The sequence below is a fragment of the Salminus brasiliensis genome, chromosome 18, assembly GCF_030463535.1.
Source record: "Salminus brasiliensis chromosome 18, fSalBra1.hap2, whole genome shotgun sequence".
Classification (NCBI taxonomy): Eukaryota; Metazoa; Chordata; class Actinopteri; order Characiformes; family Bryconidae; genus Salminus; species Salminus brasiliensis.
In genome coordinates this window covers 5226073-5248821 of record NC_132895.1, presented here as the reverse complement: position 1 = coordinate 5248821, position 22749 = coordinate 5226073, and the positions used below count along the sequence as shown (strand labels likewise).

Below are 22749 nucleotides of genomic sequence, written 5' to 3'. Positions count from 1 at the left end.
GCCACGGTCCCTGCAGCGCAGTTACGCATGTGGGGAAACCTGTGGAGAGCGGATGTGTTGTGGCTCAGTCTTTATGAATCTGCGTTTTAGTAAAGGGTGAGACTATCCCTCAAATCTCGATCAGGACACAAGCTGCTTACTGTCCTGCATATTTCAGTCCTGTGGTCTGATCTGGTCTGATCTACGGTCGTGGTGGACGGTGTGTAGGTTTGTGAGAGACTGGGTGAAGGTCAGTCGCTCAGGTATGAATTCAGTGCTCAGTAAACTCTCAGGTCACTCTGACTGCTCCTGTGTTTTTTTAGTGGTCTGTATTTCTTGATCATCATGGGGAGTCTTGATGTAAACGAGCTGAAAACAAGGCTGGAAACCACCTTACTGTCTTACCACAGTCTGGGAGAAGAGGAGTGGAGACTGGCAAAGAAATCGGTTTGTATTTTGTTTGTTATTTATGATCATTCCTATTAATTCTGATGTCTGTCATATCAGTGTTCTGTAAAGTACAGCAAGAGACAGCAGTGAGTCCAAAACTCTATATAAACCCAAATACACATAAAGTCATTGGTCAGTGAGAGTGTCTACCTGTAGTTAACTCTATATAACATTAGAATAAACTCAAATAAACATAAAGTCAGTGGTCAGTGAGAGTGTCTACCTGTAATTAACTCTATATAACATTAGAATAAACCCTGATAAACATAAAGTCTGTGGTCAGTGAGAGTGTCTACCTGTAATTAACTCTATATAACATTAGAATAAACCCAAATAAACATAAAGTCAGTGATCAGTGAGAGTGTCTACCTGTAATTAACTCTATATAACATTAGAATAAACCCAAATAAACATAAAGTCAGTGATCAGTGAGAGTGTCTACCTGTAATTAACTCTATATAACATTAAAAATAAAAAACAAATAAACATAAAGTCAGTGGTCAGTGAGAGTGTTTACCTGTAATTAACTCTATATAACATTAAAAATAAAAAACAAATTAACATAAAGTCAGTGGTCAGTGAGAGTGTTTACCTGTAATTAACTCTATATAACATTAGAATAAACCCAAATAAACATAAAGTCAGTGGTCAGTGAGAGTGTCTACCTGTAATTAACTCTATATAACATTAGATTAACCCAAATAAACATAAAGTTAGTGGTCAGTGAGAGTGTCTACCTGTAATTAACTCTATATAACATTAAAAATAAAAAACAAATAAACATAAAGTCAGTGGTCAGTGAGAGTGTTTACCTGTAATTAACTCTATATAACATTAGAATAAGTCCAAATAAACATAAAGTCAGTGGTCAGTGAGAGTGTCTACCTGTAATTAACTCTATATAACATTAGATTAACCCAAATAAACATAAAGTCAGTGGTCAGTGAGAGTGTCTACCTGTAATTAACTCTATATAACATTAGAATAAACCCAAATAAACATAAAGTCAGTGGTCAGTGAGAGTGTTTACCTGTAATTAACTCTATACAACATTAGAATAAACCCAAATAAACATAAAGTCAGTGGTCAGTGAGAGTGTTTAGTTTTAGTTCAACTACACTTTTAGTAGAAACACTACAGCAGCATTGGCTCCATTAACTGGACACATGTTTGTAAATAAACATGAATCATTGTATTATATTATAGCGTCACAAAAATATAAACAGTAGTTTATTTGTTCTCTCAATAATACATTTCTTTCTTTTTTAGAAAGATGTCACAGCGTGGAGGAAACCATCAACAGAGTTTAACGGTTTCCTGTGAGTTTCCCCTCTCCTCCAATTCTCCCACCTGTAAACCTTATTGTGGATATATAGTATTGTGGATATATTATTGTGGATATATATATAGTATTGTGGATATAGTATTGTGGATATATTATTGTGGATATAGTATTGTGGATATATTATTGTGGATATAGTATTGTGGATATATTATTGTGGATATAGTATTGTGGATATATATATAGTATTGTGGATATAGTATTGTGGATATATTATTGTGGATATAGTATTGTGGATATATTATTGTGGATATAGTATTGTGGATATATATATAGTATTGTGGATATAGTATTGTGGATATATTATTGTGGATATATTATTGTGGATATATTATTGTGGATATAGTATTGTGGATATATATATAGTATTGTGGATATAGTATTGTGGATAAAGTATTGTGGATATATTATTGTGTATATATTATTGTGGATATATATTATTGTGGATATAGTATTGTGGATATAGTATATAATATAACAATAATATATATATATATATATTACTACACTGATATCAGTGATTCATTACATGAGATAATTCTATTTACAGTTTCCCAAAAGAATCGTAGAGTTACAATCATTATAATCTGTAGAGAGTGTTTTCAGTGCAATGCTCGTTCGACTATGCTGTCATGGAAACAGTTATTATACTGACATATTTGGTGCAGAAAAACTAAAAAATAATAATGCAATAAATAATAATAATAATAATAATAAAATATTCAGTAGTATGACAAATAATAAAGCAGTATGTCCAGAATTTAAGTTAGAAACATTTGTAGTTGATTTATTTTTTGCATTTTACAGATTATTAGAGTTGTCTTTTTTTTGTTGTGTGAGTTACTGTGATTTAACAAAGTAGCTGTTTGTGTTCTGCAGGTTTAAAGTTCAGGGGATTGTTCAGGACAGTCCGCAGAGGATCATGGAGTATATCCGGCCAGGACCACGCAGGTTAGAGTGGGACACTATGATGACTTCATTGGACATTCTCAAGACGCTGGACAAGGTGACTTTATTAAACCGTCGAAAGATTTTACATCTAATTCTGTTCAGTTTCTGTGAAACTGAATTCTATCAGACATCTACAGCACATTTATGGTAGCATATATGGTATTTTTGTATCATATGGTAGTTTTTAGATTTCCTTAATTATATATTAATTATATATATTATTTATATATATTTTTTTTTACATTATTTATAGGAAATGTGACTTGAAAATGTGACATGAAATGTGAAATATGACAGAAGATACTTTTATATTGTGCGACAAAATATCATTGAAAGTTTATTAACAATTAATAACAAAATATTTAGAAAGGAGAAGAAAAAGTAGAAGAAACCTAATATTAAACCTAATAATGGTCAGTTTGTATAACTTATCCCATATTGTCTTATAAAAGCTCCTGTTCGCCAGATGTCACATTTATCTTTATGATATTAAGCTAACGCTCTTATCCAGAGCCACAAGGTTACTTGTATTACAGAGGTGGCCCAATGTAGCATTAGGAGTCTTACCTCTTATAGGACTCTTATTGGTGAACCGCAGATTAGTCACTCAGACCAGGAATCGAAACCCAGCCTCCCACATGGTGTGGTAGCTCATTGGCAGGTAGTGGTGTTGTGCATAATATATACCAAATAACCACCATGTTAGTACACTTCAGTTTAAATGGTAAAAACTGATGTTATGGATGAACTAAAGGGGGTGTTTGTGTTGCAGGACTGTTGTGTGGTGCGATGCACAACAGCGGGACTGCTGTGGAACATCGTCTCTCCCCGGGAGTTTGTGGATTTCTCCTTCATCACGGAATATCAGAACGGCCTTCTGTTCTGTGGTGAGACACTTTAACACTAACCTGTATCCTGCGTTTCCTGTTCAATGACGGACGCTAGCAATGAACTAATGCGTTATGATGCATTGTTAAATCTGAAGTACGTCTGTACGTCTGTTGGTTTGAACTACCATTGCTCAGTCTAATGTTTCAGGATGTGTTGGGTCTGACTGTCAGAGCGGGAAACCTGCTAATGCTGGCAAACTAAACTAATTTTATGCTAAAATATGAGAGTTGTGACTGAAACACATTATTATTATATGAGATAACTTGAACAGGATAAGCTACCAGCCAACAGGAACACGCCACGGACACACGTGGAGGTTCAATTCACGGCCTTGACTCTCTGTTGGGAGGCTCCTTAAATGCTCCCAGTCCCAGGTGCAACACATGAACATGAAATGAACACAAAAGATCCGGAAGTCCCTATATGGGCCTGTGGGCGGTGCCCCGGGATCGCCCGGGGGGGAGGGGCGCGATTACGAGGGCCTGACATAAGCTATATATTTTAATTGGCCAATTTCTTACACGCCAATGATAATTAAAAGTACATTTAAAAGTCATCTTAAAAATATATTTAACATGTACATTGTTGTCCAATTTAATACATAATACATATATAAAATAATATTAATATGTATGTTATATATTTACATAATATACATAAATATATTTGATGCACACATTCCATATGGGCACACAAGAGTTCGCATATTTTTATAAAATATTGTGATACATATTGTATATCATAAAAAAGTCTTTGAATATCATGTTATTAACTTTTTTTTAACATTATAATATATATATATATATATATATATATATATATATAATTTGCTTGGTGATTGTATATCCCACATGGTGTGTGTGTGTGTGTGTGTGTTTTGTCTCAGGTGTGAGTGTGCCGTATGATGAGCAGAATCAGGGTTGTGTTCTGGGGTTTAATCACCCCTGTGGTTGGTTCTGTGTTCCTGTGGATGAATCCCAGAGTCTTCTGACCGGCTACCTTCAGAGTGACCTTGGGGGATTGATACCTCAGAGCGCTGTGGATGCTGCACTGGGCACCTCACTGACCACCTTCTACAGTCAGCTTAATGCAGTGCTAAAGACATAAAACACACACACACACACACACACACACACACACACACACACACACACCTTTTCAAAGTTTAAAGAACCTCCACATAGTGTAAACAGGTGGGCAACAGAGGGCTGTGTTTTGCCTGCTCTTCTAAACCTGGCAATCTACAGGTGAGTTTGAGCAGGAAAAGCACAAAACTGGATTGAAGGTCCTCACCGCTGGTGTAAATTTTCTAGAAAGAACCCTTGCATTGGTGTAGAACCCTAAAATTAAGGTTCCTTATATAAATGCATAAATCCAGCCCTCCGTTGTTCACACATGCAAGAAAAAAGGGCCCCACCCCTGGCGTAAAGCTTCTAGGATGAACCCTAGCATTGTTCTACTCTAATGGACTCTTCTATAGTGTTGTTCTAGGAACCTTTTGTGGCATCTTTATTTTTAAGAGCGTAGCTTCGTACAGATTATTAACTATTAACACATCGCCGCTGTCAATTCATGTCTCTTTACATTGTGATATTTCTTGATGAATGGACCAATAGAAATGCTCCAGAATCAATTCTTATTATTTCGTCTGTATGTGATTTATTATATTTTGCAAAAATTAAGGTGGGGAGTGTGGTGGATAGGGACTTTACACTACTTCTACTAAGTAATTTAGTTTATTTAAACTAAAAAGAATCATTTCAGGCTGTGTGTCGGATCAGGGATGAACAGAAATGGTAGGACTATGATTTATTATGATATTAATGAAAATTCCATTTGATATGCCTATTGAGATTTGCTATATGATTGTATTTACATGATGTGTTTTTATAAGCAGTAAAGTCTTGAAATCTGGTATTAAGTCTGCTTCGTTTCCCATTTTAACTGTTACAAGTCTCACTGCATTATTAGAATCGTTTGCAGAACCAACTTCTGTTGTTCTAAGTATTTAGGCACCTCTTCTAATTAATGATACAGGCGTTCATCTACACACACAGGCGTTTTATGACGCCTATAGAAAAGCACTGGCAATAGAACTGAATGAGCAGCCACCAATGACCCTAAGGTCACCTGGTCCAAGGCCAAGCGTCAGCTGATGGGGTATAAAGGCCTCCGCTATTGGGCTGTGGAGCAGATGTACTGTGTTCTCTGGAGTGATGGAGCTCCATCCAATTCTTTCCAGAACTAATCAATCAACTTTAGAACCTGACCTCAATAATGCTCTTCTGGCTGATTGCAGTCCAATCCTCAAAGCCATGTTCCAGCATGTTCCAGTGGGTTGTCAGTTCAGTCTTTTGTTCCTAGAGGACAGTAGAAGATTGTGGTTTACTGTCAACAATCATAAACCCTCCAGTAAAACGTCACACATCACGCTTACTTAAGCAACTTATTAATGAAGTTAAAAGCGGAAATTAATCTGCATGGACTATGATGCTTTATTAAAGCTATATAATATACGTTATAAACTGTGTAAATTGTGCAAACTGTACTAAGGCTCTTCATGTAGAGCCCTAGAAGAACCTTCAATTGGTTTGCTCTATTAAATCTTCTAAATTTGGCAATTTACAGGAGAGTTGAATCAGGTGAGTTTAAGTAGGAACAGCACAAAACTGCAGGAATCTGGCCCTCCAGGAATGAAGGTCCCCACTGCTGGTGTAATGGTTCTTGGAAGAACCCTTGCAATGGTTTGGGTTCAATTCCATCGTCAGCTCGCCTCATTTACCAATGAAGGGCTGATTAGAAGTAGGTAGTTGGATGGGAACTGGGAATGCTGGTCTTTCTTCTGGAGGGAACTGGAAATGGTTAAGCTACTAAGAAATCAGCTTAGACTATAATGCTTTATTAAAGCTGCATAGAAACGTTAGAAACACTGTAAATGATGCATGTATGGAAGGAAAGTGCTAATGGTTTATTGTCTCTATACAAGAGCTCCTTATGTAGTGCCCTAGAGGGGCCTCCACACAGTGCAAAGCAAATCTGCTCGTGCTGTCTTTCTGTTCATGTACCTCATGTATCAGCGACGGTCAGGTACATGATCAAATATGTAATATAGTACAGTATATTAATACTTGGGCAGTGGTGGCTCAGCGGTTAGAGTGCCAGGCTATTGATAACAGGGTTGTGGGTTCAATTCCCGGGCTTGGCAAGCTGCCACTGTTGGGCCCTTGAGCAAGGCCCTTTACCCACTCTGCTCCCTGGGCGCTGGAGTTGGCTGCTGTGTGTGTACTCACTGGCCCAAGTTCACGTGTGTGTGTGTGTGTGTGTGTGTGTGTGTGTGTGTGGAGGATACATTTGTACAGTGACAAATATATGCACTTTGGCCATGTAGTATTAAGCCTATATGACAGTAAACCTGCATCTGCTTCATATTTATTCTTACGACACGTTACATGAGTTTTTTATTAAATATAAAAATATAAAATAAATTATATAAATTATTTTTTTGGTCAGATTTGTTCCTGTTTAAAACCCCTCTGTCGTCTTGGCGGGGAACTGCAGATTTTACTGCAGTGACCAAAGAACATCCGAGTGGCGCTGACCAATCGGCTCCCTCCTTTAAATAACGCACATGGCAAAGGACCAATCAGGCGTCAGGAAATATTCAAAGGAGGCGGTATGTCTGCAGTGATTGGCTTTCCTGTGTTTTGGGGGAAAATGAAGGAGTTATTCGTGCCTCTTTTTTAATCCTGAACTATATGAATACACGACTCGATACAAATATCAGAGGAATAAAGGGTGATTTTATGAATAAACCTGGGCTGGGTGTTGTACGGTTTGCAAAATAACTCGTTTATTTAAATTAGATTGGACTTTATTAAATGACGCGCTTTGATCTGATCTAAGGTCGTGGTGGATGTTGTGTAAATTGATGAAGGACTGGTTAAAGGTCAGTGACTCGGTTCTGAATTAATCTGATTATTTTTTAAAGAATTATACACATATAGTCTGTAAGAGATATGTTATACATTACATTTTACATTGTATACATTTCACATAAATGAGTGAGGTCGCTTGGTGAGCTAAAGATCAGTATAGTCTCAGGTCACTCTGACTGCACCTGTGTTTTTTTAGTGGTCTGTATTTCTTGATCATCATGGGGAGTCTTCCTGATGTAAACGAGCTGAAAACAAGGCTGGAAAACACCTTACTGTCTTACCACAGTCTGGGAGAAGAGGAGTGGAGGGTGGCAAAGAAATTGGTTTGTATTTTGTTTGTTCTTCAAAACTTATTTTTACTCTATTTATTATTATTTCTATTAATTCTGATGTCTATCATATTAGTGTTCTGTATAGTACAGTTCTATATAGGCAGCCAAATCAGCAATGAGTTCAAACATGATGATATGACATAAAGTCAGTGATCAGTGAGAGTGTATACCTGTCAAACTATATAACATTAGAATAAACCCAAATAAACAAAGTCAGTGGTCAGTGAGAGTGTCTACCTGTAATTAACTCTATATAACATTAGAATAAACCCAAATAAACAAAGTCAGTGGTCAGTGAGAGTGTCTACCTGTAATTAACTCTATATAACATTAGAATAAACCCAAATAAACAAAGTCAGTGGTCAGTGAGAGTGTCTACCTGTAATTAACTCTATATAACATTAGAATAAACCCAAATAAACAAAGTCAGTGGTCAGTGAGAGTGTCTACCTGTAATTAACTCTATATAACATTAGAATAAACCCAAATAAGCATAAAGTCAGTGGTCAGTGAGAGTGTCTACCTGTAATTAACTCTATATAACATTGGAATAAACCCAAATAAGCATAAAGTCAGTGGTCAGTGAGAGTGTCTACCTGTAATTAACTCTATATAACATTAGAATAAACCCAAATAAGCATAATGTCAGTGGTCAGTGAGAGTGTCTACCTGTAATTAACTCTATATAACATTAGAATAAACCCAAATAAACATAAAGTCAGTGGTCAGTGAGAGTGTCTACCTGTAATTAACTCTATATAACATTAGAATAAACCCAAATAAGCATAAAGTCAGTGGTCAGTGAGAGTGTCTACCTGTAATTAACTCTATATAACATTAGAATAAACCCTGATAAACATAAAGTCAGTGGTTAGTGAGAGTGTCTACCTGTCAAACTATATAACATTAGAATAAACCCTAATAGACATAAAGTCAGTGGTCAGTGAGAGTATCTACCTGTAATTAACTCTATATAACATTAGAATAAACCCAAATAAACATAAAGTCAGTGGTCAGTGAGATTGTCTACCTGTAATTAACTCTATATAACATTAGAATAAACCCAAATAAACATAAAGTCAGTGGTCAGTGAGAGTGTCTACCTGTAATTAACTCTATATAACATTAGAATAAACCCAAATAAACATAAAGTCAGTGGTCAGTGAGAGTGTCTACCTGTAATTAACTCTATATAACATTAGAATAAACCCAAATAAGCATAAAGTCAGTGGTCAGTGAGAGTGTCTACCTGTAATTAACTCTATATAACATTAGAATAAATCCAAATAAGCATAAAGTCAGTGGTCAGTGAGAGTGTCTACCTGTAATTAACTCTATATAACATTAGAATAAACCCTAATAAACAAAGTCAGTGGTCAGTGAGAGTGTCTACCTGTAATTAACTCTATATAACATTAGAATAAACCCAAATAAACATAAAGTCAGTGGTCAGTGAGAGTGTCTACCTGTAATTAACTCTATATAACATTAGAATAAACCCTGATAAACATAAAGTCAGTGGTCAGTGAGAGTGTCTACCTGTAATTAACTCTATATAACATTAGAATAAACCCTGATAAACATAAAGTCAGTGGTCAGTGAGAGTGTCTACCTGTAATTAACTCTATATAACATTAGAATAAACCCAAATAAACATAAAGTCAGTGGTCAGTGAGAGTGTCTACCTGTAATTAACTCTATATAACATTGGAATAAACCCAAATAAACATAAAGTCAGTGGTCAGTGTGAGTGTCTATCTGTAATTACCTCTATATAACATTAGAATAAACCCAAATAAACATAAAGTCAGTGGTCAGTGAGAGTGTCTACCTGTAATTAACTCTATATAACATTAGAATAAACCCAAATAAACATAAAGTCAGTGGTCAGTGAGAGTGTCTACCTGTAATTAACTCTATATAACATTAGAATAAACCCAAATAAACATAAAGTCAGTGATCAGTGAGAGTGTCTACCTGTAATTAACTCTATATAACATTAGAATAAACCCAAATAAACATAAAGTCAGTGGTCAGTGAGAGTGTCTACCTGTAATTAACTCTATATAACATTAGAATAAACCCAAATAAACATAAAGTCAGTGGTCAGTGAGATTGTCTACCTGTAATTAACTCTATATAACATTAGAATAAACCCAAATAAACATAAAGTCAGTGATCAGTGAGAGTGTCTACCTGTAATTAACTCTATATAACATTAGAATAAACCCAAATAAACATAAAGTCAGTGGTCAGTGAGAGTGTCTACCTGTAATTAACTGTATATAACATTAGAATAAACCCAAATAAACATAAAGTCAGTGGTCAGTGAGAGTGTCTACCTGTAATTAACTCTATATAACATTAGAATAAACCCAAAATAAACATAAAGTCAGTGATCAGTGAGAGTGTCTACCTGTAATTAACTCTATATAACATTAGAATAAACCCAAATAAACATAAAGTCAGTGGTCAGTGAGAGTGTCTACCTGTCAAACTATATAACATTAGAATAAACCCTAATAGACATAAAGTCAGTGGTCAGTGAGAGTATCTACCTGTAATTAACTCTATATAACATTAGAATAAACCCTGATAAACATAAAGTCAGTGGTCAGTGAGAGTGTCTACCTGTAATTAACTGTATATAACATTAGAATAAACCCAAATAAACATAAAGTCAGTGGTCAGTGAGCGTGTCTACCTATAATTAACTCTATATAACATTAGAATAAACCCTGATAAACATAAAGTCAGTGGTTAGTGAGAGTGTCTACCTGTAATTAACTCTATATAACATTAGAATAAACCCAAATAAACATAAAGTCAGTGGTCAGTGAGAGTGTCTACCTGTAATTAACTCTATATAACATTAGAATAAACCCAAATAAGCATAAAGTCAGCAGTCAGTGGGAGTGTCTACCTGTAATTAACTCTATATAACATTAGAATAAACCCAAATAATCATAAAGTCAGTGGTCAGTGAGAGTGTCTACCTGTAATTAACTCTATATAACATTAGATTAACCCAAATAAACATAAAGTCAGTGGTCAGTGAGAGTGTTTAGTTTCAGTTCAACTACACTTTTAGTAGAAACACTACAGCAGCATTGGCTCCATTAACTGGACACATGTTTGTAAATAAACATGAATTATTGTATTATATTATAGTGTCACAAAAATATAAACAGTAGTTTATTTGTTCTCTCAATAATACATTTCTTTCTTTTTTAGAAAAATGTCACAGCGTGGAGGAAACCATCAACAGAGTTTAATGGCTTCCTGTGAGTTTCCCCTCTTTAATATATATATATATATATATATATATATATATATATATATATATATATATATATATATTCTGAAATCCGTTTGTATATTAATGGATTCTTTGCAAATGACACATTATTAAAAATCAGGTTGGATTGATTGAGTAGCTGTTTGTGTTCTGCAGGTTTAAAGTTCAGGGGATTGTTAAGGACAGTCCACAGAGGATCATGGATTATATCCGTCCAGGACCATGCAGGTTAGAGTGGGACAGTCTGATGACTTCAATGGACATTGTCAAGACGCTGGACAAGGTTACTTTATTAAACCATCTCAAGCTTTTTAAATAAAATGTAATAAAAGTTTTTGAAGAGCAGATCTGTTTAATGTGAAACTGAATTCTATAAGACATCTACAGCTAAATATATGGTAGCAGGGAGGTTTTCAGATTAAGTGTATTTTAGTAAGATTTTTTTTACATTATTTTTATTAAATATATGACAGAAGATACTTTTATATTGTGACAAAATGGTTGGTTTACAAGTAATAAAGGTCACAAAAGTTGAATAAGAAACAGAAGTGCCTACAAAACGAACTAATCTAATTAATAGTGGTCAATTTTAATACTGTCTTATAAAAGATCATGTTTACTATCATACACTTTAGTTTAAATTGTAAATTAAATGGACATTCTGGATGATCTAAAGACACGTGTGTGTGTGTGTGTGTGTGCGCGCTGCAGGCGTGTTGTGTGGTGCAATACACAACTGCGGGACAGCTGTGGAACATCATCTCTCCTCGGGAGTTTGTGGATTTCTCCTACACCACGGAATACCAGGACGGCATTCTGTCCTGTGGTGAGACATATATATACTTACACCTATATAATATATTTCCAAATGTTTGTGGACACCCCTTCTAATGAATGCATTTAGCTACTTTGTACCCATTGCTGACATAAATGTGCAAACGCACAACTACAAAATGCGTAATTAGACTCACCAAGCAGTTTATTAGAAACACCTGTACACCTGGTAGTTAATGCAGTTATCTGTTCAACCAATCATGTGGAAGAAGTGCAAAGCATACAATCAGGCAGAAACGTGGTATGATGCCAACCAGGCCGTTTCGAGTGTATCTGGAACTGCTGATCTCCTGAGATCTTCAACACAACAGTAGAAGATCTCAGGTGATTTACACAGAACGGTGGAATTAAGAAAACACACCCACTGAGTGAAGGTTCTACACATGAAAGCGTGATGTCTGAGGAGAGAGGTCACCAGAGAATGGTCAGACTGGTTGGAGCTGACAGAAAGGCTACAGTAGCTCAGATAACCACTCTGTACAATTGTGGAGAGCAGAAAAGCATCTGAGAATGCACAACACCCACGTCCAAGACCTCCTTGAGCCAGACGGGCTGAAACGGCTGAAGGCCAACATCAGGTTCAGAAGACCACTTCTGTCAGCCGGGAACAGAAAGCTGAGGCTGCAGTGGCTCAGTACAGGACTCCAGGATCACCAGCACTGGACAGTTGAAGACTGGAGAGACGTAGGTTGGCCTGATGAATGTCAATTTCTCGATTTCTGCTGAGGAACACAGATGGTTGGGTCAGAATTTGGCACGAATAGCTTAAGTCCATGGACCCGACATGCCTTGTGTGAACAGTCCAGGCTGGTGGAGATGGTGTTATGGTGCAGGGAATGTTTTTTTGGCACACTCTGAACCAATACCAATACCAATCACTCATCTCTGACCATGTGCATTCTTTTATCACCACAACTGACCCATCTTCAAACTGCAGCTTCCAGCATGATGATGCACCACAAAAGCAAGTCTAGGAGTTGACAGTGTTCTTCAGTGTTCTTCCCAGGCACCACATCGGAATCCAGAAGAGCACTTTTGGGGTGCGGTGGGAAGCTCCTAAAAGATCTTCAGGAATTGCACTTGACTCCATCAAGTCAAAAAGGGCCAGAACCTCAAAGGAATGTTTCCAACATCTTGTGAAATTCATGCCACAAAGAATTAAGGCTGTTTTGAGAGTAAAGGGAGACCCTACCCAGTGTTGGTGTACGTAGCCTCACGTCCTGACAAGGTGGTCATACTAATGTGTGTGTGTGTGTGTGTGTGTGTTTCGTCTCAGGTGTGAGTGTGCCGTATGAAGAGCAGAATCAGAGTTGTGTTCGGGGGTTTAATCACCCCTGCGGTTGGTTCTGTGTTCCTGTGGATGAATCCCAGAGTCTCCTGACCGGCTACATCCAGACTGACCTCAGGGGATTAATACCTCAGAGCGCTGTGGACACCGCCATGAGCAGCTCACTGACCACCTTCTACACCGAGCTCAGAACAGCACTAAAGACATAAAACACACACACACACTTCTACACTTCAGATACTGACCTCAGAATAGCATGAAACACACACACACACACACACCTCAGAACACTTCATGCTTTAATAGAGATCATCTGATTATCTGGTGCTAGATCAGAAACACACTGTCGACTTCAGGTTAGCACCTGAGCTACACACTGCATGCACATGTACACGAACCCACACGGCGAGGGTCCGTCAGTAGTTTACAGACTGTAACTGCCAAAGTTTAGCAGTTCAAGGGACACAAAATGTTTTGTTGATATGATATAAACATTATTAGACTGTATAACAAATATAAATACAGCTGTTACTTGTAGGACCAATTTAACATTAGCATTAGCATTAGACTGTGCACACACTGCACCTCGGACTGTTCAGTACCTTGTCTGTGATTCATGTGTAAATCTGTATATGAATATGAACATTATGGAAGCAAAGTGCTGATGGCTCTAGAATGGGTTCTTCATCTAGTTCACTTAAAACCTCCACCTTAAGTAAAAAGGTTCTTGGAAGAACCATTGCCTTGGTGTAGAACCCTAAAAGGTTTTTGGAGCAATCCAGTCCTTCAGAACTGGAGTGTCCCACCCTTGGTGAAAAAGGTCTAGGAAGAGCCTTGCTATTTTTGTAGATCCATACAAAAAGGTTCTAAAAATACATGCAGGAATCTGGCCTTCCAGGACTGGAGGTCCCTATCTGTGGTACGAAGGTTCTAGGAGGGTTCTACCCTTCCATTAGTGAAGAACTCCAAAAGATTTCCTTACATTCCTTAGATTCAGGAATCTGGCCCTTTAGGATTGAAGTTCCCTATATTTAGTTTCAAAAATGGTCTAGGATGAACCTTCGGAGTTTTATGAAGAACCCTTGCATTTGTGTAGAACATATGCATGCAAGAATCCAGCCCTCCAGGACTGGAGCCTCCCACCCTTGGTGAGATAGTTCTAGGAAAAACTTTGGCATTGGTTTAGAACCCTACAAATGGGTTACTTTCATTAATGCAAGGATCCAGCCCTCCAGGACTGGAGTTTGCAACTCTTGATGAAAATGTTCTAGGAAGATCATTGGCATTGGTGTAGAACACCACAAAGGTTCTTCATATTCTTGCAGGTATCTAGCCCTCCAGGACTGGAGTCATCCACCCCTGGTAAGAAAGTTCTAGGAGGAACCTTGGCATTGGTGTAGAACCCTACAAAGAGGTTCTTCTTATTCATGCAAGGACCCAGCCCTCCAGGACTGGAGTTTGCAACTCTTGCTGAAAATGTTCTAGGAAGATCACTGGCATTGGTGTAGAACCCTACAAAAAGGTTCTTCTTATTCATGCAAGGACCCAGCCCTCCAGGACTGGAGTCATCCACCCCTGGTAAGAAAGTTCTAGGAAGAACCTTGGCATTGGTGTAGAACCCTACAAAAAGGTTCTTTTTATTCATGCAAGGACCCAGCCCTTCAGGACTGAAGTCATCCACCCCTGCTAAGAAAGTTCTAGGAAGAACCTTGGCATTGGTGTAGAACCCTACAAAAAGGTTCTTCTTATTCATACAAGGACCCAGCCCTCCAGGACTGGAGTTCCCCACTCTCTAGTACAAAGATTCTAGGAAGAACCTGTGCATTGGTGTAGAACCCTAAAATACCTAAAAAATTCCCTTCACATTCACATACCACTTTTCAAGCATGGTGCTTTAGGGACCAATAATGGTTCTTCTATAGTATTGCTCAAAGAACCCTTTGTCGGATCTTTATTTTTAGCATCAACACGCTGCCGCTGTCCGAATCAATTCATGTCTTTTTACTTTGTGGCGTTTCTTGATGAATGGACCAATAGAACTGCTCCAGAATGTATGTGATTTATTATATTGAGCTCAAACGAAGGTGAAGAGTGCTGTGGAAGCAAATAAGATAAGATAAGATAAGATAGTCCTTTATTAGTCCCGCAGTGGGGAAATTCACAGTGTAACAGCAGAAAGGGATAGCAGGACACTCAGTTACAAAAATTTAGATAAATAAATAATTTACACTATATACACACAATATAGATAAGAATTAAAAAAAGCAATAAACAATATTATTTACAGTAAAAGACTCAAAGACTTAATTGCACATGGGGGTGGGATATTGCACATAGTATTCCCTGAATTAGAAAAAGCTCAGAAGTGAGCAGGAGCTGCTGCAACAGGCTGCCACCTCCGCGGCGCCATCTTTGAACCTAAGGTATAGGGACCTTACACAACTACTTCTACTACATACTGTTGTTTATTTCAATGGAAAAGAATAATTTCAGGCGCTGTATTGGATCAGGGATGAACAGAAAGGGACGAATTGTGATTTACTATGTTATTATTAATGAATATTCCATTTGTTATGCTTTGAGATTTGCTGTATGGTTGTATCCACGTCATATATACATATATTTATAAACATTAAAGTCTTCAAATCAAATTTTTAGGGTTTTCCATATTAACTGCATCATTATGATCTGCTGTATCCGTGACAAGAACCAACTTCTATTGTCCAACGTCTCCAGACACAGTGGAGTAGCAACCCATGACCCTCAGCTCACCAGGTCAAGCATTAACTAGAGGGGTATATGGCCCTCCAGCATTGGTCTGTGGAGCAGTAGAGCTGTGTTTGACATGGGCTGGAGTGCCAGAACTAATCATTCGACCTCAGTACCCGACCTCGATACTGTTCTTGTGGCTGAATGCAGTCAAATCCTCACAGCAATGTTCCTAAATATAGTGTAAAGCCTTCCCTTAAGATTAGAGGCTGTTACTTCAGTCCTTGACTTTAGAAGAAGCCTTTGCTGCAGTGGATTGTCAGTTCAATCTTTAGCTCCTAGAGGGCAGCAGAAGATCAGGCTTTACTGTCAAGAGTCATAAACCCTACAGTAAAACATCACACATTTTTGAGCTAATTCAAGTTTAGTTATTAATAATTATTAATAAAGTTAAAAGCCAAAATCCACTTATTTCTCTTTACCAACATGGACTATACTCTAGTGCTTTATTGAAGCTACATAGAAACCTTATAAACCCTGTAAATAAAGCCAAGGGCTGATGGTTTGTTTGTCTCCACACCCTAGAGAGGGGGTTCTTCGTGTAGTGCTGTAGAAGAACCACTTTTGGTTCGCTTCCAATGGATGGTTCTTTAAAGCATGAGTGTGAAGAACCTTATTAACTCCACATGATGTAAAACAAGGGTGAGGAACCAAAGGCTGGGGTTTGGTGCTGTGTCTGCTCTAACACATGTTCTAAACCTGGTCATTAACAGGTGAGTTGAATCAGGTGTGCAAAGATATCTGGTCCTCCAGAACTGCAGTTCCCCCGGCCCTGGTTTAAAGGGGTTTTCAGGGTACCCTAGCACCCTGATGAGGGTTCCTCACATTCAAGCAGGACTGCCTACATTGTACGCATGGTTTTCATGTGCTTTTGAGCTGCAAAATCATTAAAAAAGGTTCTTATTCACGCAAGGACCCAGCCCTCTAGGACTGGAGTCATCCACCCCTGGTAAGAAAGTTCTAGGAAGAACCTTGGCATTGGTGTAGAACCCTACAAAAAGGTTCTTCTGATTCATGCAAGGTTCCAGCCCTCTATGACTGGAGTCATCCACCCCTGGTAAGAAAGTTCTAGGAGGAACCTTGGCATTGGTGTAGAACCCTACAAAAAGGTTCTTCTTATTCATGCAAGGACCCAGCCCTCTAGGACTGGAGTCATCCACCCCTAGTAAGAACCTTGGCATTGGTGTAGAACCCTTTTAAAAGGTTCTTCTCATTCATGCAAGGTTCCAGCCCTCTATGACTGGAGTCATCCACCCCTGGTAAGAAAGTTCTAGGAAGAACCTTGGCATTGGTGTAGAACCCTACAAAAAGGTTCTTCTGATTCATGCAAGGTTCCAGCCCTCTAGGACTGGAGTCATCCACCCCTGGTAAGAAAGTTCTAGGAGGAACCTTGGCATTGGTGTAGAACCCTTTTAAAAGGTTCTTCTTATTCATGCAAGGACCCAGCCCTCCAGGACTGGAGTCATCCACCCCTGGTAAGAACCTTGGCATTGGTGTAGAACCCTTTTAAAAGGTTCTTCTCATTCATGCAATAATCTTACTCAGTTCCCCCGGCCCTGGCGTAAAGGGGTTTTCAGGGTACCCTAGCACCCTGATGAGGGTTCCTCACGTTCATGCAGGACTGCTTACATTGTATGCATGGTTTTCATGTGCTTCTAAGCTGCAGAATCATTCAAATGTGGTTTAAATGCTGCGTAGGAACCTCCATCACACAAATATCCACAGAAATTCAGGGTTTAATATCCATACCTGAGTATAAAGAGACTTTATATGATATTTTATGATATTTTCAGATTTTATTCCAGTAATGTAAGATATTAGAGCTGCAGCTAGTTCACAGAAAGCCAAATAAGCAACTATAAGAAGCATAAATGACAGAAAATGGGGAATAAGATGAATTTCATGAGCTTTATGACCTGTGTGAGTGAGTGTGTTGGGTACTACTGCAGTGACTGTCTGCAGCTGACTGTGTTCAGCTCAGTGAGGCTCTAACGATGGAGCTGCTTCTCTGCCCTCAACCCGTCAACGTTAGTTAGCAGCTTAGAGTCAACCCGAGAAAATACACTTCTGCAGGCGACTACAGTCCCTAAGTTTAGTTTTTAAACAGAAATCCTTAAGCATGAACTTTTATCTCCTTTAGGAGGCAGGTTTCAGACCCAGCAGCCCCTGTCTAGCCCAGTCTAGCCCAGTCTAGCCTCGCCTCGTCAACAGTAAGGGAGCCGTGCTGCTGGCTAACGTAGCTAGCTTTAGCCACCAGGGGTTAGATAGATAGCTAGCTTAGCCTCAAACTCGGCCGGAAAACTCGGGAAATACACACAACTAAATTCAGACTAAGTTCAGACCGTCCTCAAACGGGCTGACGACTTTCCAGGTCATCTTGGGGGACATTTCTGCACAGCCTGGAGTTCAAGCCAAGCCGAGCCAGCCAGCTAACCAACTTGCTGTAAGTATCTCTATCTATCTAGATACCCCCAACTTCTAGCCTTTACTAACTACATTAGCGAGGCCAGCTGGCGGATTTAACAGCTTTCCGCCCGGTGATGGGCTTTAAACAGTCGACTACCGTCTAGTTTTAGTGTTTAAACGTTTAAACGTCTATAATAATATTAGCTATAGCTATAATATACTAGCTAAATGTCGTGTGTGTTTACTAGCTACGTCACGTTCAATCTACTGGCCACAGAAGTGCAGGAGCTTAGTGTACTGTGGAGTTTCCTTCACAGCAGTTTAGTGAATTAATAAGAGCTGAATATTGAGTTTCAGAGGGAGGGAAGGGCTGTTTGAGCTAAATGTGACTTCCAAACTGACAGATGCATTTCAGTCCTGACAGGTTCAGTGTTGGACCGAGCTGTAGTGTGCAGGTCAGTCAGAAACGCTGACCACCTGCTGCTCCTCCTCCTCCTCCTGCTGCTGCTGCTGCTGCTCCTGCTGCTGCTCCTGCTGTTTGTGTCTGTGCTGTTCATTTATATGATGGTATTTATTGTCCTAATATTGCACTGAAATCTCAAAAAATACTATAAATCCCATGTAAACACTGTCTGTGGTCTTCTCATGACAGCAGACTTCTAGATGTTCTTCTTAAGTGAAAAGGTTTCATTAAAAACAGCTCATTTTAAGCACAGTAGGAAATGTAGGGCTGGCTGATTCTCAAACATCTTAAAAATATGCCAAAAGCTCTGGAAGAACCACATTTGTCTTCATAAAGAACCGTGTTTGTGGTGGAGATGAGTGTGAAGAACCTCAGTAGGGTGTTTAGACCTTTAAAAGGTTCTCCATACTCTCCTTTAACTGTTTTTGTTGAGCGATGATGTAGAAGAACCACATTTGTCTTCATAAAGAACCGTGTTTGTGGTGGAGATGAGTGTGAAGAACCTTAGTAGGGTTTTTTAGACCTTTAAAAGGTTCTCCATACTCTCCTTTAACTGTTTTTGTTGAGCGATGACGTAGAAGAACCACATTTGGCTCCATAAAGAACCGTGTTTGTGGTGGAGATGAGTAAGTGTGAAGAACCTTTACATCAATTGAGGGTTTTTTAGACCTTTAAAAGATTCTCCATACTCTCCTTTAACTGTTTTTGTTGAGCGATGATGTAGAAGAACCACATTTGTCTTCATAAAGAACCGTGTTTGTGATAAAGATGAGTGTGAAGAACCTTAGTAGGGTTTTTTAGACCTTTAAAAGGTTCTCCATACTCTCCTTTAACTGTTTTTGTTGAGCGATGATGTAGAAGAACCACATTTGTCTTCATAAAGAACCATGTTTGTGATGGAGATGAGTGTGAAGAACCTCAGTAGGGTTTTTTAGACCTTTAAAAGGTTCTCCATACTCTCCTTTAACTGTTTTTGTTGAGCGATGATGTAGAAGAACCACATTTGGCTCCATAAAGAACCATGTTTGTGATAAAGATGAGTGTGAAGAACCTTAGTAGGGTGTTTAGACCTTTAAAAGGTTCTCCATACTCTCCTTTAACTGTTTTTGTTGAGCGATGATGTAGAAGAACCACTTTTAGCTCCATAAAGAACTGTGTTTGTGGTGGAGATGAGTAAGTGTGAAGAACCTTTACATCAATTGAGGGTTTTTAGACCTTTAAAAGGTTCTCCATACTCTCCTTTAACTGTTTTTGTTGAGCGATGATGTAGAAGAACCACTTTTGGCTCCATAAAGAACCGTGTTTGTGATAAAGATGAGTGTGAAGAACCTTAGTAGGGTTTTTAGACCTTTAAAAGGTTCTCCATACTCTCCTTTAACTGTTTTTGTTGAGCGATGACGTAGAAGAACCACATTTGGCTCCATAAAGAACCGTGTTTATGGTGGAGATGAGTAAGTGTGAAGAACCTTTACATCAATTGAGGGTTTTTAGACCTTTAAGAGGTTCTCCATACTCTCCTTTAACTGTTTTTGTTGAGCGATGACGTAGAAGAACCACATTTGTCTTCATAAAGAACCGTGTTTGTGGTGGAGATGAGTGTGAAGAACCTCAGAAGGGTTTTTTAGACCTTTAAAAGGTTCTCCATACTCTCCTTTAACTGTTTTTGTTGAGCGATGACGTAGAAGAACCACATTTGTCTTCATAAAGAACCGTGTTTGTGGTGGAGATGAGTAAGTGTAAAGAACCTTTACATCAATTGAGGGTTTTTAGACCTTTAAAAGGTTCTCCATACTCTCCTTTAACTGTTTTTGTTGAGCGATGACGTAGAAGAACCACATTTGGCTCCATAAAGAACCGTGTTTGTGATGGAGATGAGTGTGAAGAACCTCAGTAGGGTTTTTTAGACCTTTAAAAGGTTCTCCATACTCTCCTTTAACTGTTTTTGTTGAGCGATGACGTAGAAGAACCACATTTGTCTTCATAAAGAACCGTGTTTGTGGTGGAGATGAGTAAGTGTGAAGAACCTTTACATCAATTGAGGGTTTTTAGACCTTTAAAAGGTTCTCCATACTCTCCTTTAACTGTTTTTGTTGAGCGATGATGTAGAAGAACCACATTTGTCTCCATAAAGAACCGTGTTTGTGGTGGAGATGAGTGTGAAGAACCTCAGTAGGGTTTTTTAGACCTTTAAAAGGTTCTCCATACTCTCCTTTAACTGTTTTTGTTGAGCGATGACGTAGAAGAACCACATTTGTCTCCATAAAGAACTGTGTTTGTGGTGGAGATGAGTAAGTGTGAAGAACCTTTACATCAATTGAGGGTTTTTAGACCTTTAAAAGGTTCTCCATACTCTCCTTTAACTGTTTTTGTTGAGCGATGACGTAGAAGAACCACATTTGTCTTCATAAAGAACCGTGTTTGTGGTGGAGATGAGTGTGAAGAACCTTAGTAGGGTTTTTTTAGACCTTTAAAAGGTTCTCCATACTCTCCTTTAACTGTTTTTGTTGAGCGATGACGTAGAAGAACCACATTTGGCTCCATAAAGAACCGTGTTTGTGGTGGAGATGAGTAAGTGTGAAGAACCTTTACATCAATTGAGGGTTTTTAGACCTTTAAAAGGTTCTCCATACTCTCCTTTAACTGTTTTTGTTGAGCGATGACGTAGAAGAACCACATTTGGCTCCATAAAGAACCGTGTTTGTGATGGAGATGAGTGTGAAGAACCTCAGTAGGGTTTTTTAGACCTTTAAAAGGTTCTCCATACTCTCCTTTAACTGTTTTTGTTGAGCGATGACGTAGAAGAACCACATTTGTCTTCATAAAGAACCGTGTTTGTGGTGGAGATGAGTGTGAAGAACCTCAGTAGGGTGTTTAGACCTTTAAAAGGTTCTCCATACTCTCCTTTAACTGTTTTTGTTGAGCGATGATGTAGAAGAACCACATTTGTCTTCATAAAGAACCGTGTTTGTGGTGGAGATGAGTGTGAAGAACCTTAGTAGGGTTTTTTAGACCTTTAAAAGGTTCTCCATACTCTCCTTTAACTGTTTTTGTTGAGCGATGACGTAGAAGAACCACATTTGGCTCCATAAAGAACCGTGTTTGTGGTGGAGATGAGTAAGTGTGAAGAACCTTTACATCAATTGAGGGTTTTTTAGACCTTTAAAAGATTCTCCATACTCTCCTTTAACTGTTTTTGTTGAGCGATGATGTAGAAGAACCACATTTGTCTTCATAAAGAACCGTGTTTGTGATAAAGATGAGTGTGAAGAACCTTAGTAGGGTTTTTTAGACCTTTAAAAGGTTCTCCATACTCTCCTTTAACTGTTTTTGTTGAGCGATGATGTAGAAGAACCACATTTGTCTTCATAAAGAACCATGTTTGTGATGGAGATGAGTGTGAAGAACCTCAGTAGGGTTTTTTAGACCTTTAAAAGGTTCTCCATACTCTCCTTTAACTGTTTTTGTTGAGCGATGATGTAGAAGAACCACATTTGGCTCCATAAAGAACCATGTTTGTGATAAAGATGAGTGTGAAGAACCTTAGTAGGGTGTTTAGACCTTTAAAAGGTTCTCCATACTCTCCTTTAACTGTTTTTGTTGAGCGATGATGTAGAAGAACCACTTTTAGCTCCATAAAGAACTGTGTTTGTGGTGGAGATGAGTAAGTGTGAAGAACCTTTACATCAATTGAGGGTTTTTAGACCTTTAAAAGGTTCTCCATACTCTCCTTTAACTGTTTTTGTTGAGCGATGATGTAGAAGAACCACTTTTGGCTCCATAAAGAACCGTGTTTGTGATAAAGATGAGTGTG

At 38.4% G+C, this 22749-nt stretch overlaps 3 protein-coding genes across 4 annotated transcripts in view; all 3 read left to right on the top strand.

The window, feature by feature from the left end:
- Positions 1-38: 38 nt before the first annotated feature.
- Positions 39-4764, top strand: LOC140539218 (stAR-related lipid transfer protein 4-like). Of its 2 annotated transcripts, none has more exons than XM_072661873.1 (6): positions 39-96; positions 303-426; positions 1699-1748; positions 2651-2777; positions 3495-3609; positions 4500-4764. In XM_072661873.1, exons 1-6 carry the CDS (start codon positions 53-55, stop codon positions 4718-4720), a joined length of 681 nt encoding a protein of 226 aa, XP_072517974.1. In that variant the 5' UTR covers positions 39-52; the 3' UTR covers positions 4721-4764. The 2 variants fall into 2 exon arrangements, with proteins under 2 accessions (XP_072517974.1, XP_072517975.1); XM_072661874.1 differs by having other exon boundaries at positions 40-229.
- Positions 4765-7205: 2441 nt separating this feature from the next.
- LOC140539117 (stAR-related lipid transfer protein 4-like) lies at positions 7206-15951 on the top strand. Its single transcript, XM_072661740.1, has 6 exons — positions 7206-7559; positions 7745-7871; positions 11115-11164; positions 11335-11461; positions 11890-12004; positions 13289-15951. Exons 2-6 carry the CDS (start codon positions 7767-7769, stop codon positions 13507-13509), a joined length of 618 nt encoding a protein of 205 aa, XP_072517841.1. The 5' UTR covers positions 7206-7559; positions 7745-7766; the 3' UTR covers positions 13510-15951.
- Positions 15952-18096: 2145 nt separating this feature from the next.
- The window catches only part of jak2a (Janus kinase 2a), an 86146-nt gene continuing 81493 nt past the window's right edge, over positions 18097-22749 (top strand). The window contains exon 1 of the mRNA XM_072661249.1: positions 18097-18512. The gene's annotated coding sequence lies outside the window, so the exon portion shown is untranslated. The remainder of the gene's footprint in view (positions 18513-22749) is intronic.

Coding starts and splice junctions, on each gene's coding strand:
- LOC140539218 (XM_072661873.1), top strand. CDS start 53: ATGTGTTGTGGCTCAGTCTTTATGAATCTGCGTTTTAGTAAAGG. Junction 2,778..3,494: donor TTCTCAAGACGCTGGACAAG/GTGACTTTATTA, acceptor TTTGTGTTGCAG/GACTGTTGTGTGGTGCGATG. Junction 3,610..4,499: donor GAACGGCCTTCTGTTCTGTG/GTGAGACACTTT, acceptor GTTTTGTCTCAG/GTGTGAGTGTGCCGTATGAT.
- LOC140539117 (XM_072661740.1), top strand. CDS start 7,767: ATGGGGAGTCTTCCTGATGTAAACGAGCTGAAAACAAGGCTGGAAAAC. Junction 11,462..11,889: donor TTGTCAAGACGCTGGACAAG/GTTACTTTATTA, acceptor TGCGCGCTGCAG/GCGTGTTGTGTGGTGCAATA. Junction 12,005..13,288: donor GGACGGCATTCTGTCCTGTG/GTGAGACATATA, acceptor GTTTCGTCTCAG/GTGTGAGTGTGCCGTATGAA.